Source organism: Athene noctua, chromosome 3, assembly GCF_965140245.1.
Source record: "Athene noctua chromosome 3, bAthNoc1.hap1.1, whole genome shotgun sequence".
Lineage (NCBI taxonomy): Eukaryota > Metazoa > Chordata > Aves > Strigiformes > Strigidae > Athene > Athene noctua.
This window is the reverse complement of record NC_134039.1, coordinates 9,725,773-9,740,271: the sequence shown is the minus strand read 5'-3', so window position 1 is coordinate 9,740,271 and position 14,499 is coordinate 9,725,773. Positions and strand designations below refer to the sequence as shown.

Sequence of the window (14,499 nt, the reverse complement as noted above, 5' to 3'; positions counted from 1 at the left end):
AATTCCCTGCCTTGACAGGCATTGAAGTACATTGGAAACAAAGTACGAAGGCAAAGAATGTGGGGAGGCCCGAAGAAAACAAAGATGGAAGAAGCACGAGAGCTGCTAGCATCAACTATTCTGACCCATGTTCTTGTATGTAGTGTTGTGGTTTTTTTAAATTGAAGTAAATTTATGTGGTTATTTATGGTGTGAGGTTTGTTGGCAGGGAAAAATGTCTTCGGTTGTTTTGTAGCTGAGATAAAATAAACCATCCTCAAACTACAGGGGAAGATTTGGATTGTGTCAGAAGTAATCTTTTTGAAATGCTGTACCATTGAACTACTTATCATAGTATGCATTTTTTTCTGCATAGCCAGGTAGTATCAGCTGTTAGTTCAGGACCTTATTCTCATGACCTATACCTTTATTCTGATTTGTTTTCATTTACTATCTTTTTCAATGTCATTAATGTTTATTACTTTTAGCATTTTTTAAGAAGGTAAAGTGCACAGAGCCCTTTTCTAACTCCTCAGTCAGCCCAGATTACCCATTGATTTAAATGGATGTGTTTGTCTGAATAAGAACTAAGGAATTGATCCTGAAACATCAGTATGGGGTTTTTTTTTGCTTTGTTTACAGGTGAAGGAATTCAATTTTCGTGCCAAGTGCATATACACAGCAGTGATGGTACGCAGAGTAATTTTGGCTCAAGGAGAAAATAAAGTAGATGACAGAGACTACTATGGAAATAAACGTTTAGAGTTGGCAGGGCAGGTGAGTTTTTACTTCAGAGCAAAGTGCTTCTTTGGAGTCACATTTGCTTTTAAAAGATGCAGAGTAAGGAGCATCTCTATCTTTTCGATTGAAGTGTTTTTCTTCTCATTTTTGTTGACTTTTCTGCGTGTACTTAGATATGCTTCCCTGATTGAGACAAATAAATTATATTCTTACTTCTATATTGTCTCTTTATACCAGCTAAAAGGACAGAACCTTGTAAATATGGCATCAGTTCTAGTCCCATTGTAACACTCAGTGCCAAGAAGGCAGTGGTTAGATCCATCTTCCAGTGTCCCCCTCTAAGCAGCTGGATAAGGGAATAAACTGGGACCAAGTATGTGCCTGAGTGTTAGGTCCATGCTGTCCCACTATGGAGAACTCAGCTTGTGTAGCTGCTCACAAAACAACCACTCAAGCCTCCTGTCATTTGGAGAAGCCTGTAAGATTGCTTGTTTGTTGTCAGCTGCCTTTCTAGGCTCTAGAGTAGCATGAATTAACGAAATTAAGTGGTTTAAAGTTAATTTGAACAACTGATGAAAGTGGATTGCATGGACTTCTCTCTGCTTGGAGGTAGAAGCAGTGACAAAGGGTTGTGAAGGAGGGAATGGTTTGAGGTATCTGGCACTGATTTTTGCAGAGAGGATGGCAGTTCAGAGCTGTTGGCCAACCTATGTTCTCCTAATGCAGTGGGAATTTGCCTCGTAGGTGAAGAAACAGCCTGATTACCATAGCATGGATTTTTTCCTTGTCATGTCTGGTTATTTGATTAACCAATTTAGATTAGGATTAGACTTCTTTGCTGTGCTCTATATTAACATAAGTTGAAATTTTGGCAGTCAGTATCATCTCTGATTATTGATGATGCATCAGAAATTCAGACAAGTACACATAATGCACCAGGTTGGAGAAACTATGCATTTCTGCTCCCCATATAATTTGTATTGGGATTTCTGGTGCAGCATAAGTAACAGGATCGATTCCTTTTTGTTTGTATCCAGCAGGAATTCTCATCTTAGTGAACTTTTTAAGATGTGTGCTTGTATATTGTCTCATACTGCTATTCCCCTTTCCACGCTGCCCTGTTCTCCAGGCACATATGTGAACACACACAGAGCGCAGAATCATTTCAGAAAAAAACATGTGCTTTGCTTCCTAGTTTTCTGAAAAAACTAAGATGACACTCTTCAACACACTCTAAGCACAAATACAAGGAAAGAAGACTTCTTAACCTGTTAGGAAAAAAATCTTTCTTTAAATTAATATGTTGACTGTTATCAAACCTTTGTTCTGAAACAGAATGTATTTCTAAAGTGTAAGGAGGAGTAAGAGGACGTTAGTGCAATATTCTAATGGAGCAATTATTTTCAGCTGTAATGGTTGTTTGCTTTCTGCTGTAATGTTGCTGTGGTTCAGTATGACTGTAATCAGTAAAATTAGTTGTTGATTTGTCACTGTATTGTTCTTATTTATATGGATTGAAGGAGTAGTTTGTTTTTTCCTAATATTTTTAGAGGCAGAAAGTAGAGCAGGTAAAAACTTTTCTACAAGCTGGAAGAAAAAAGTCTCTGCTCACACAGATGTTAACAACCAAAGTAATTTTAAATTAACTGGGAAGGGATTTTAAATGTAGAGGATCATCATAACAAAGCCAAGGCGTATTTTTTCTACATCAAGGAGAACTAGGCAGGGGGGATGTAACACTTGATTAAGAGTAGTTCTGGCTCTCTTGTGATATTTTAAAAGCTCATTTCAAGCTGAACACTTGAATTCCTCTCTGCCACATTATCGGTGTATATTAATTTGATTGGATTACAGACTAAAAAGTGTAGAGATTTTTTGCCGGTTTCTGAATGTTTGTGTTTAGTTAAAGTTTGCATGGATAAAATGGTTGGTGCTTGTTTTTAATGCCAGCATGTTCCTGGAATAAAAATCCTGGTGATTTAAAATTTGAATAAAGAAAAAAAAGAAAAGATTCCCATATGAGGAGAAAAACATAGCAGTCTAAACAATGTAAAGACATAAAAGGCATTGTGTTTATAAAAATGTGTGAAAACAATAGCTGCTAATTTCACACCCCATGGGACAAGAGAGTACGAAATGTGCTTTAGCTTTAGATAACAGAGTTGTATCCATTAGCCAAGCTGGTTTACAGAGCTTTCTCTTAGTCTTTCTGCCACTAGAGGCTCGGTAGGCCAGGTGCCAGCTGAGGTGTTAGCAAAACCTACCGATTTCAGGCTTAATCTTTTCACCTACCTTTTCTCTTTCCTTAATGTGTTCATTATTTGCTAAGCATTACTCTGTTCTTTGTCCTCATTTTTTTTTTTTTGTTTCTAATGCAGCTTGCTTTGTATGGGTGAGATATGGAACAGCACCAAAATCCGGCACCCTGGAAAGCAAGGGATTTCTACCCTGTGACAAAAGAATACCGCCTTGACTTCAGAGATTGCCTAATCCCAGCTGTTCTGATAATATAATTAAGGCTGCCTAATGTCTTTAATTTTGCAACCAGTTTGTGTGAAAGGGAGAATTTGGCACTCTAAAGGCTTAAACGCTAAATAGCAATCTCAAGGCGCCTAATTAGAATTCTCTGACATTAAGCTAATTGGTGAAACTGTATTTCAGCAGCTTAACTTCTTTATTAATTTTTCTTAGGATTTTCAATGAAAATCAATTGATGAGCTGTCAGTATTTTTTTTTTTCTTAAATATAATTTGCTCTTTAGTGCTCCTGTCTGAAGTAGGCTGAAAGGCCCAGGACTAACCATGAAATCCATTGAATATTATCACTGGCATTCCATCCTTTTTCTTTAGTCTCTTACTCTTGACCTAAATAATGTGGTTATTGTGAGATTCTGCTTTGCCAAATAGTCAGAGTTGTTACAGACTGAGAGTCTGTGAGGGAAATTAGTATGACACTTTTCTAGCAAGTTGGTGTACTTGGGGTATAACGTACTTTATTAGTTCAGAGAAGAGGAAGGATAGCATGGCTTTATAATCCCTATGGCGTGTGGAATCTGGAGATTTTTGTAATTTTAGGATCAAGAAATCAAATATGAAAACATTTTCTGAGTGAATTTTTTAAAATGTTCCGTTAAATGTTTTGTCAAATGTGTAAGTCCTGCTCAAACCAGTTGAGATCTAATGCATATCATGATTGACTTCAAAAGTCTAGTTCTTAACCAGAACTATCAGACATCTTAAAACTCTGCACATTACTTCCTTTTACTTTTTTTCCCTACTTTTGGAATACTTCCCTCATAATGTAGCTTTGGAGAGTCCTATGGGTTCTCCTTCCTTACATGATGCTTCATAGAAGATGCTTTTATTTCTGAGGGAAATCTGATTTAAAAGAGCTGTGACATCGCCAGTAAGTTGCAGGTGACTGGATTTTTTTTGACAGTGGTGCTAAGGTATCGCCTTGTAAATGTTAATGGTACTACAAGCATCAGGAGGGGAAAGAGGGTCTACAACTCCTTCTCATGCTAAGGCCAGGTCTAAAAAAACCCACTTAACCAGTTTTAAAGCAAAAACTCTCTGTCCGGAGTGAAAATAAGATTCCATTTTTGTCAAGGGTTAGCGTACAGTGTGTGTTATCATTGGTTTTACAGTTTAGTGACTGAACACTAAATGTTCCTTATGTCTTGTGGAGTAGACTGTCAAATATAATCCAGTCTTGCTCTCCATGAAGGCCGGTGGGAGTGTTTTGTAGCACATCAGATGTCTGTCTTGAGTTTCTAGGTGTAATTTGTTATATTTTTATTCTTAAATGAATTCGTGATGCCAGTGAAAAGGGTAGTTTATAATCTAGTTGGCTGCTTTACAGTGTCATTTGCCAAATGTTTTGCTCAGCCCAGCTGGGTATGCACACAGAGAAAAACAAATGAAAACTAGTGGCCCATCCCATTGATAGAGGAATAAGTGGTTTGCTATCTTATTTCCAGAAGGTGAGGAAAAGTTGGGAGTATGTCTGATGGAGACAGTTAAAATTCAGTTTAATTCTGCACAAACAGAAATTAAATTATACAACTGAGTCCAGAATGTCTTAGCTTGTGGTGGCTGAATACCTATCTTGTTCAGCCCTACAGTGTGTGTACACTGGGAACTACCATTTCTGGCATTGGTAGCTGCTGCATTTTTAGTTCTTCTGACACTTGGAGCTGCTGGAAAATAGAGTCCCAGGACAGGACTCCCAGGCTTTAGAATTTACACTGCTTGCTTCCAAAGCTAATAATTGTGAACACTTAAAATGTGTAATGTAATGCAGATTTAAGTGTTTTGGGAAGCCATTAGTGTCAGCAAGGAGAGGCTGAGCAAACTGCAGAAGCAAAGCAGATTGGAGAGCAAAAAAAGATCACAAATTTTGGTAGCCGTTTCCTTTTATGGCTATTTTAAGAATTAGAAGTAATTAGTATACATATACAGGAAACTAACTGGCTTAAACTGCAGCACTTTTGATGGTTTGTATTGCTGAGGGTTTTTTTTTTCCAGTTCAGCTATGTTATGTAGCTTCTTTACTTAAACTGTAGACTTTGTATTATTTTTAAGGGCGAGATGTAGAAGAGCATTGCACTTTCCGTATTAACACTTATAGAAAGGATGGCAGGTGTTGAACCAGGTGGACTCTCTGTGGGTATAATTGGTTTTCCACAGATTGTGATTGGCAGAAAGGAGCAGGATAAAAGTGTATCTTAGTGAGGAAGCTGCCTACGTAACCTGAGATATGTCTTGCCAGCTGTCAAGAGCAGAAGTTGCTTCTGGGACCCTAAAAAAGTCTTTTAGTTCTACTTGTCCAGAAGCAATGGTAACAGTGCACCTTTTGTGCTTCATTCTAGTCTTGCAAACTGTGCCCTGCTTCCAAATTTTGTGCTGCTGAGTTGCTTCCCCTGAGGGCCCCTTACAGTCACTTGGGTGTTTGTCTTGTCCATTTTAAGTAGCTCCTGGGAAGGGGCACTTTAAACAGCCTTTTTCACTTTTAATAATAGAATGTATAAAAGTTACACTTATTGCTTTACTGCAGTTATTTCATCCAGTATTAGAATAGAAGCTGGTCTTGCCTCCGAACCTTGAGTGTAGTTCAGGGTTGTACATTTAGGGCATTAAATCTTTAAAAGAGTTTGTGACTTTAGGAAGGAAGAAATAGATCAGATGGATTATAATGTAGCAGATTAGGGAAAATTATTAGTAAATTGATAGTGTAGAGATGCATGAGTATGCCAGGATATTGCATAGAAAGGATTAGAGCAAACCAAAATGAATAAATGCATAGGCTTAGACCATTCTTCTACTTAATTTGTTTTCTATTATTTTCTAATATTGCACTTTAACAAGGCAAATATGATAAAAATATTTAAGAAACAGAGAGGATATTATTTAACTGACAAAAAGTGTAAAGGTAGAAATGTCAAACATGTGCCGCCCCCCCCAATTCCCAGACTTGGAGAAGTATAATTTTTCCCTTAATCCAATTGTTGTGTATTTCCAGCTTCTTTCTCTTCTATTTGAAGATTTGTTCAAAAAATTTAACTCTGAACTGAAAAAGATTGCTGACCAGGTAATCCCCAAGCAACGTGCAGCTCAGTTTGATGTAGTGAAGCATATGCGTCAAGATCAGATCACCAATGGCATGGTCAATGCCATCTCCACAGTAAGTATTTCTGTCTTCATTCTAGTATGTAGAGTTTTTCCACCATAGTGAATGATGGAAATGTGTAAATTTTGTTCTGATGACTCTACTATCTTTCGTTGTAAAAGCAAATCTATTTAACATTCTTTATAGATTAAAATTGGAAGACTCTTGTCATGGGCAGGGCTTTTGGAATTGAAGAATCATTGATCATCAAACCACTTTTTATTTCACCATTTATTTCAAAATGATGTTTTAGTGTTTGTGAAGGAATGGTAGAATCAAGCAAGTTTAAAATAGAGATCATATTTTTGTTTGTCCAACTTGCTGTCTTCTAGGTTCTACTTGACTATGTGGTTCATGGTATTTTTTATTATCTGGATTTAGCTAGGGTCAGGTTACATCATGTGTCCAAAAGGTGGTTGAAAAGCAGCAGGAAAACATCATGAACAGAAGACAACTAGGGGAGAGTGGAAGGTGGGTAGGGAAAAAACCCACCACCTAAATTGTGAGCTCTTTAAGGGCAGTGCCTTTTTATTCATATGAAATTGCTAATATGAGCAAATTTGCCAGATAGAAATTAGCAATTCTCTGCTAATGACACTGAACTGTTTAACAGGGAAAGCCTTTAAATATTTGTCTTGGTTAGATTTTAGCCTGTGTCTGCCTTCTACTAGAATGGATTTTTTAATTTGTGCCAGTGGACAAGAACAAGAATACAGTTACAAATTTTGTTTCTTACCTGACACATCTGCAAGAGCAATTTGTGAGATGGTTACTGAAATCTAGCGACTAGCTTGTAAATGACTTTGAAATCCATAATTTTTTAAGAAATTGGATTAGTCTAAGTATTTTAGTAGCTGGTAAAAATTGTGCAACTTAATTTTTAATCTGTGGAGCTCTTGAGACAGCTTTTCTGCCTAGCATGAAACTGACGTTTTTCTTCAGTTCTTGTAAACAAAATTAACTCCACAAATTGTATCCAAAACCACCAACAGTCTGTTACTTACAAATCCCAGTGTTAAAGCTTAATTTTATGAGTGCCCCAAATGTAGTTAAATCTCTACAGTGCACGTAACCAAAACAATTGAGAGATTTGTTTCTCTAAATGCTAGTGCTTTCTTCTAGCCGGTGCCAGTTTTTCCATTTGGACTGACAGAGATAAATCTGCAAAGTATTCAGTACATGTTGTAAAGTCTTCCTTCTTCCACTATCTTTGGACTTTTTTTTACTGCCACATAAGCAGTTAAACACCATCTGCTCTTAAGCATTGAAAATAATTTCTCAGGAACAATGCCCAGTGCATACTATTCAAGAGATTAAGCAAATACCATAAAAATCAGTCTTGGAAACAACAATCTCCAATCTCACCAGAATGCTTCAATGATAGTCTCAAAGAGCATGAAATAACTCGGCACATTCATAATTACACTAGTAGCATGCAAAAGAATTTGTAGCACTACTGCATCAACTGGACAGTGGTGTTCAATTATATTTGCTATAGGTCTTTTTACTCTGGAAAATACCAGAAGAGAGGGTAGGTCAGGCAGTAGTGCCACAGGCCTAATAGATGTTTCAGCATCTGCAGAATCATCCAGTGTCACTGAGGGAGCAACTTTCAGTTCACAGAAGTTTTCAGTAGGAAGTCCTCCACTGGGAATGGTCTCACAGCAGCCCTGGCCCCATTTTGGTTTTTTTTAACAATTTTTTGAAGGAGTCACTCTGTCACTTTCAAAGTACAAAGAATTTTTCCTATTGCTTCTTCAGGCAGCCTTTTTAGCTCCCCTTTTCTCTAGTCTTTGAGATTTCACAGTCTTCTGGGCAGTGTAGAAGAAACCACATGCTAGTTTAGACTACGGATGCAATCATCTCTAGCATGAGGAAAAACGACTCATTTATTGTATTCTTCCACTTCCCAGTCCTTAAAGAATGAAATGGTCAGTGAGTAAACACTTCTCCAGAAGGCTGAGCAAGTGGACAGGTTTCTTTGACTGATTTATTGTTGGGCATTATGTCTTCCCACTTTCTGTAATAAGAAAAAACGGGAAGTTCTGCAGACAGTTTGATAGTCTCTCCAGTGGAAGCAAATAGCCAGATCATTTGGATGGGTGGTGGTTACTTGCTGTTCATCACAAAATGGGATTGTGCTGTTAAAGAAGCCAAGCAAATCACCCTCTAAAAGGATTTCAGTGTAGTACAGCAAGCAAGCTTCAAATTATTTGTTAACATTGGTGAGCTGAGTTTATCAAAAGGTCTGCAGGAATTAACAGAGAGCAATCCTTGAGAAAGTGTTACCTTTGAGATATTAATTGCCTTTGGACTGACCGGTAACACAGTGGCTGGGGTAAATAGTAGCAATTTAGACAGAAACTTGCTGTATCCACTGACTCAGGTGGTGGAAACTCTATATGGAATAGATGTCATGAAGTCAAAAATTGTAGCACCAAATTTCAAGATCTTGCTAAATCTGATGGGCATGGAAACATAATTGTGTCCTAGAATATTCTCTGAACTCCTGTGTTATAATGAAACCCACAAGTGCTACTGACTGTGACAGTCCAGAAACATGAAGCTTCTGACATCTGCATGGATCTTGCATTTCTTATTTGGTGTAATCCTACCAGAGAAGTTGGATAGACCTAATTCCACCCCCCCACCTCCCCTTCTTCTGTGAGAAGACACGTCAGTGAGTCTTTTTCCTCTGGATTCTAAAAACAAAAGGCTTCAAAAAGAAGAAGTCCAGAGAGCTTTCATGTCAGACTTCTCCAGTGTAAATGCCTGTTTCCTACAAAAATAACAAATAATGAAAAAGGCAGAACTGAAAGTTTGTAGGATCGGTTGTAAAAGTGTATTTTACTCAAAATACCTTCTTTTAAAATACTTGAAAAAATCTGTAAAGGGAGAACAGAAAATAATTTAATTTAGCTAAATTTGAGTACTGATTTACCTGTGAGGAACAGATGATGAAGAATCTTTGTGTGATTGAATATATAATAACAAAAGTATCCTCTCATCTAAAAGAGCAGTTTGTTTTAACTTTTTTTAATACTTAGTACAAGTATGTTATAACTAGTAGTTTATATGCAGATAGGTAAGAATAAAGTTGTTTCATATAAATGGGCAGCATTTGCTGTGCAAAGCTCCTCAGGTATAATTCTGTCTAGATAACTGAAAAAAGATGTGTAGTGTCGAGACAGGGATAAACTGCAATAACTTTTTTGAAATGTTTGTTTTATTCTACAGGGAAATTGGTCTCTGAAGAGGTTCAAAATGGACCGCCAAGGCGTGACGCAAGTATTGTCCCGCTTGTCTTATATATCTGCTCTGGGAATGATGACTAGAATCTCCTCTCAGTTTGAAAAGACAAGGAAAGTGAGTGGTCCTCGGTCACTGCAACCATCTCAGTGGGGGATGCTCTGCCCATCTGACACTCCTGAAGGAGAGGTGAGGAATTTCTATTTTGCTTTCGGTATTTCCTGTCCTGAGGAGTGGAGATGGTGTTTATTTTGAAACAGGTAATCCTCCATCAGTGGAAGAATTATGATGGAATTTCTGGAGAGAGAAATTATCCTTAGCCTGATGACACAACTTGTGTGTCTTCTCACATCTCACCTGTTTACATCCTGGTCCTCCTTACTGTATTGCCTTTTTTCTCCTACCTGAGTGCATTGACTGTAAGCTGTTGAGAAACCATTTAGCTGTATGAGAATGACGTGAGGCCTCCCATTTTTGCAGCAGAGCTACTTGCTCTCTTTTGATCAGAGCAGAAAAAGAGGAGTCCTAAGCTCTTATCCCTTCATACTACAATAAGTGTTCTGTTTTGAAGTTGCAGCATTGATCTGCAATTTTTCTAGAAACATACATTATTATTACAGAAACAGCTTTAGCCTTTAGCTTGAGGAAGAAAAAAAACTTTGTATGCTTTACTTCAAAGACATCATCCAACTATTTCAACCAAATGATTGATGTTGACAGTCTCTTTTTTTGTTTTACTTTTTTTCTTTTTTTTTCCTGAATAGAAAGTAATGGGGGAACTCTGAACTTTCTGGCATAAATATGTAATCAATATGAGCTAGTCTCATTAAGCAGCTGAAATAAAATTGCACTGTTTAAGATATTTGGGTATTTTTATTTTTAATATGTTAAAGTTTATGTTAGAACGTACAGGGTATCTAGTCAAGTGATAAACAGACTGATTTTGTATTTCCTTTATGCTTCTAATTAGCTGCTGCTCTGAGGAGAGAAATATAGGGTTATACATGGTTGGGTAACTTAAGAACTACAACTTCATTGCCTATATTTTTTTATTAGTTTGTAAATGGTAAAATATTACATTTCAGTGTGACATAGAAAATTCTTCCTTTCTTCCCTCTGAATATTCAGTGTAGTTAATTTTTCATTTCTTTTATACTTTGACTTTTTTTGGTGGTTGTTTGTAAGTATGATTTTGGAAGAAAAAGATATGTATAGTATTAATACTTTGAAATAAAATGGATAAAAGATATATTTTTTATTTTAGGCTTGTGGTTTGGTTAAAAACCTTGCCCTCATGACTCACATTACTACAGATATGGAAGATGGTCCGATTATTAAATTAGCCAGTAATCTTGGAGTTGAAGATGTCAACTTGCTCTGTGGTGAAGAACTTTCATATCCAAATGTGTTCCTTGTTTTTCTTAATGGTATGTCACTTTCCAGCAGTCTTGACTCTGATTTGTTGCTGATGGAGAGTTAGGCTTCAGAAACTCTCCCAGCAATTTTTGGAGTACAGTCAACCACAGATGCTGTTTTCCATGTGTAGATAATTTTAGCTGTAAATATTTTGATAGGGTTAGGCAGAGTAGACAGACCAGATGATGGCACTTAGTTGTCTGAAGTTGTGTCCTCAGAACTCCGACTGCAAATGTGCGTAGCTGGGAAATCGCAGCTTTTCAAATTTCAGTACTGTTTTTAAGCACACTTGCATAAATAGGCACAAAAATATGTACATTCTATTACAGATTTGTTTGTTTTTTCAGGTGCCGTTCATAAAGTACTTTTAAAAGAGAATTAACACTGCTAAATCTATAGTAGCTTAAATTTACAAATTCAGAGCTTCATTCACAGAAACTGCTTAGTTTTGCTGTAATCTTTATGTATTTTTATATACATTCATGCGAGTGCCTTTAAAAACAGAAAGGAAACATTGATTGCAATGTTGAGCAATGTTGTTCTCTTTAAAACTACCTTTTAAAGAGAACCTTTTAAAGCACCTAAAGAGAACCTTTTAAAGAGCAGCTTGCATTGTGAATGATTAAAAAATTACACCTTGGAAAACAGGCCTCTGTTAAAGGGATGATTTGGCATTTGTGCTTTGCGTCTGCACGCTTATGCTCCTTTTACAATTGATGTTGTAGCATTTCTAAGTCAACAGCTACTGTTATCAGTTTTCAAAAAACTGACATTTTAAAAACTACAACTGTGATTTAAAAATAGCCTTTTGTCAACAGCATCCACTTCCAGGTACCACTATTTAATGTCTGTTACCATACATAAGTTCTTAATTTACCTTTGAATTAAACAGCAGTTGTTCTTCAATCCTGCCTTTTCCCAGTAATATAAAAGCAACACTTGACCGAACTGCATTCCTTTGCTCTGCTTTTCTGTAGCAGTGTGTTAAAGATAAGGTTCAGTGAAACCACATGCACTCTTTTCTGTCTCGTTTTATATTCCAAAGGGGAGCACAGAGCAGAAATATTGGACTTCTCCTTCACAAGTTCAGTCTGTGGTATGGAACAACATAGTTATGTTCCCAAACTTAGATGATTTAGTAGTAAGTGAAGCAAAACAATTTACTGTTCAATATACTAGTTTATGGGTTAAAATAAAAAATTTCAGGCTTGTGGATGGCTGACTTGATTCTGATTTAAACTTGTGACTTGAGGGCAGAAAATCTGTTAAGTACAAATCCTTTATGTTATAAAGGCCTTTGTATTATCTTGAAAAGTCCCTAAACTATCATGCTTTGTCTCCTCCTTTAAAGTGTTGTTTAAAATGACAGCATACTTACTTTTATTTTATGTATTAAGATTACTTTGGTCAGGTGACTCTTTAAATGGATTTTATTCTCTTGTTTGTTCATCATGCATCAGAATACTTAAGTATCTGCTACAGTAAGATAGCAATAGCTTGTTGAGCTAAGTTCCTGAAAGAGGAAATCTGGTGCTGTTATGAGTGGTTACGTATATCAAAAATACCAGGTCTTTCTAAAGTTTCTGACAAGGCAGCAGGACAATTTGTCTGTTCTTGGAGACCTTCAACCCATTTCAGTACAGGTGAAATTTCAGACCTCAGAAGTGTTGTTTGCTTGTACACTAATAGGTGAATGGGCACCTGAACAGAAACATGTTTGATGAAAGCTGGATGAAGCACACTATTTGGTTTTTGAAGCAATTTGGAGGCAAACAGATAGAAGACCTGTGAAATTCTGACGCTTTTATTGTTTACTGAGAGAAAAAAAGAGCCAATTCTTATTCATGTCAGAAAAAGGAAATTTTATGACAACTCTTACTATTTGCAAGAAGTATTTCTATGCATGCTAGACCTGATCAGAATTTGTAAGTAGAGTTTCAGATATGCAAAGAATGTGCCATGTATTTATTGTCTTTCTGAATAGGTAACATCCTTGGTGTCATACGTGATCATCAGAAATTAGTCAACACGTTTCGCATAATGCGTCGAGCAGGTTATATCAATGAATTTGTTTCCATCTCTACAAATCTTTCTGACAGATGTGTCTATATTTCCTCTGATGGAGGGAGATTGTGCAGGTAAACATCTCATCAGAATGACCTCACTAGTGAATTTACTATAAATACTGTTTTAAGCACTATAAACACTGGACTGAGAAACTCATGAGTACAGATTAAGCAGGTTCAGTAGGAATTGAGCATCTCTTTTCTCTTTAGATAGCCCTCATTCAAAACAGACAGAGAAGCATACTAAATAGTCAAGTAACTTTAAGAAAGCCCAGATAAATCTGGTTTTTGTAAACAAAAGCCAAAACAAAATTTTACATCTATCTTATCTTTTTTTTAAAAAAAAAAAAAAGAAAAAAAGAGGGGGATTAGGATCAACCTGATTGGCAACTCTGGTAATGTCCAATGTCCTTGGAGGCTTTTTTAGTTCCTGCAAAGCAAGAAACAAGCAACCACTCGCCTGATATCCCATGGGTGTGATATCACATTTTAGAATGAGAAGCTACTCTTCATCTTCAAGGGCCTTTAGTTCTGGTGCAAAGCTTCCTCAGGCATGTATACATGTTTGCTTTAATACCAAGAAGTATGTCTCACAATTTTGGTTTATTTCATTGCTTACCCTTTGTGGTGGTTTGACCTTGGGTAAATGCCAGGTACCCACCAAGTTGCTCTATCTCTTCCTCCCACTTCTCCTTTTTTTCTCAACAGGGCAAAGAGGGGAAAGAAAATAAGATAGGAAAAAAACCCCCAACCCTTGTGGGTAAAACAAAAGCAGTTTTAATATAAGCAAAGCGAAGCAAAGGTCTGTGCATGGAAGCAGAAAAAAAAGCAAACAGATTTATTCTCTCCTTCCCATGAAGAGGTGATGTCGGGCCTTCTCAGGAGCAGGGCTCCGATATGCGTAGTGGTTGCCTCGGAGGACCAAGGGTGACCCCACCCCCTTCCTCCTCTCTCCCAGCTTTATACTGGGCAGACGTCACATGGTCTGGAATATCCCTTTGGTCAGTTGGGGTCAGCTGTCCTGGTTGTGTCCCCTCCCGAGATCTTGCCCACCCCGTCCCACTGCGGGGGGGAAATATCGGAAAGAGCCTTGGTGCTGTGTAAGCCCTGCTCAGCAGTAGCCACCACACCAGGGTGCTATCAACACCCTGCCAGCTCCAAACATAAACCACAGCACCGTGAGGGCTGCTATAGGGGAAAACCAATTCCACCTCAGCCAGACCCAGTACACCCTTAAGTAGGTAGGGAATTCAATAAACCTATAAGGAAGGTCTCCAGCTTGAGATGCTTATGCTCTTTATTAGACAGAAAGAGTGCCTGAGTAACAGTCATGTCACAGAGGAAAGCAAAAAGGAATTGAGTGGCTAAAGGGAGAAGGAGT

At 37.4% G+C, this 14,499-nt stretch overlaps 1 protein-coding gene across 2 annotated transcripts in view; it reads left to right on the top strand.

Moving 5' to 3' along the window:
• POLR3B (RNA polymerase III subunit B) overlaps positions 1 to 14,499 on the top strand; it is an 80,989-nt gene that overhangs the window by 22,736 nt on the left and 43,754 nt on the right. For both annotated transcript variants that reach the window (XM_074901919.1, XM_074901920.1), the window contains exons 11-16: positions 19 to 135; positions 622 to 756; positions 6,241 to 6,402; positions 9,625 to 9,825; positions 10,901 to 11,063; positions 13,037 to 13,190. In XM_074901919.1, the coding sequence (XP_074758020.1) occupies positions 19 to 135; positions 622 to 756; positions 6,241 to 6,402; positions 9,625 to 9,825; positions 10,901 to 11,063; positions 13,037 to 13,190 (932 nt within the window). The remainder of the gene's footprint in view (positions 1 to 18; positions 136 to 621; positions 757 to 6,240; positions 6,403 to 9,624; positions 9,826 to 10,900; positions 11,064 to 13,036; positions 13,191 to 14,499) is intronic.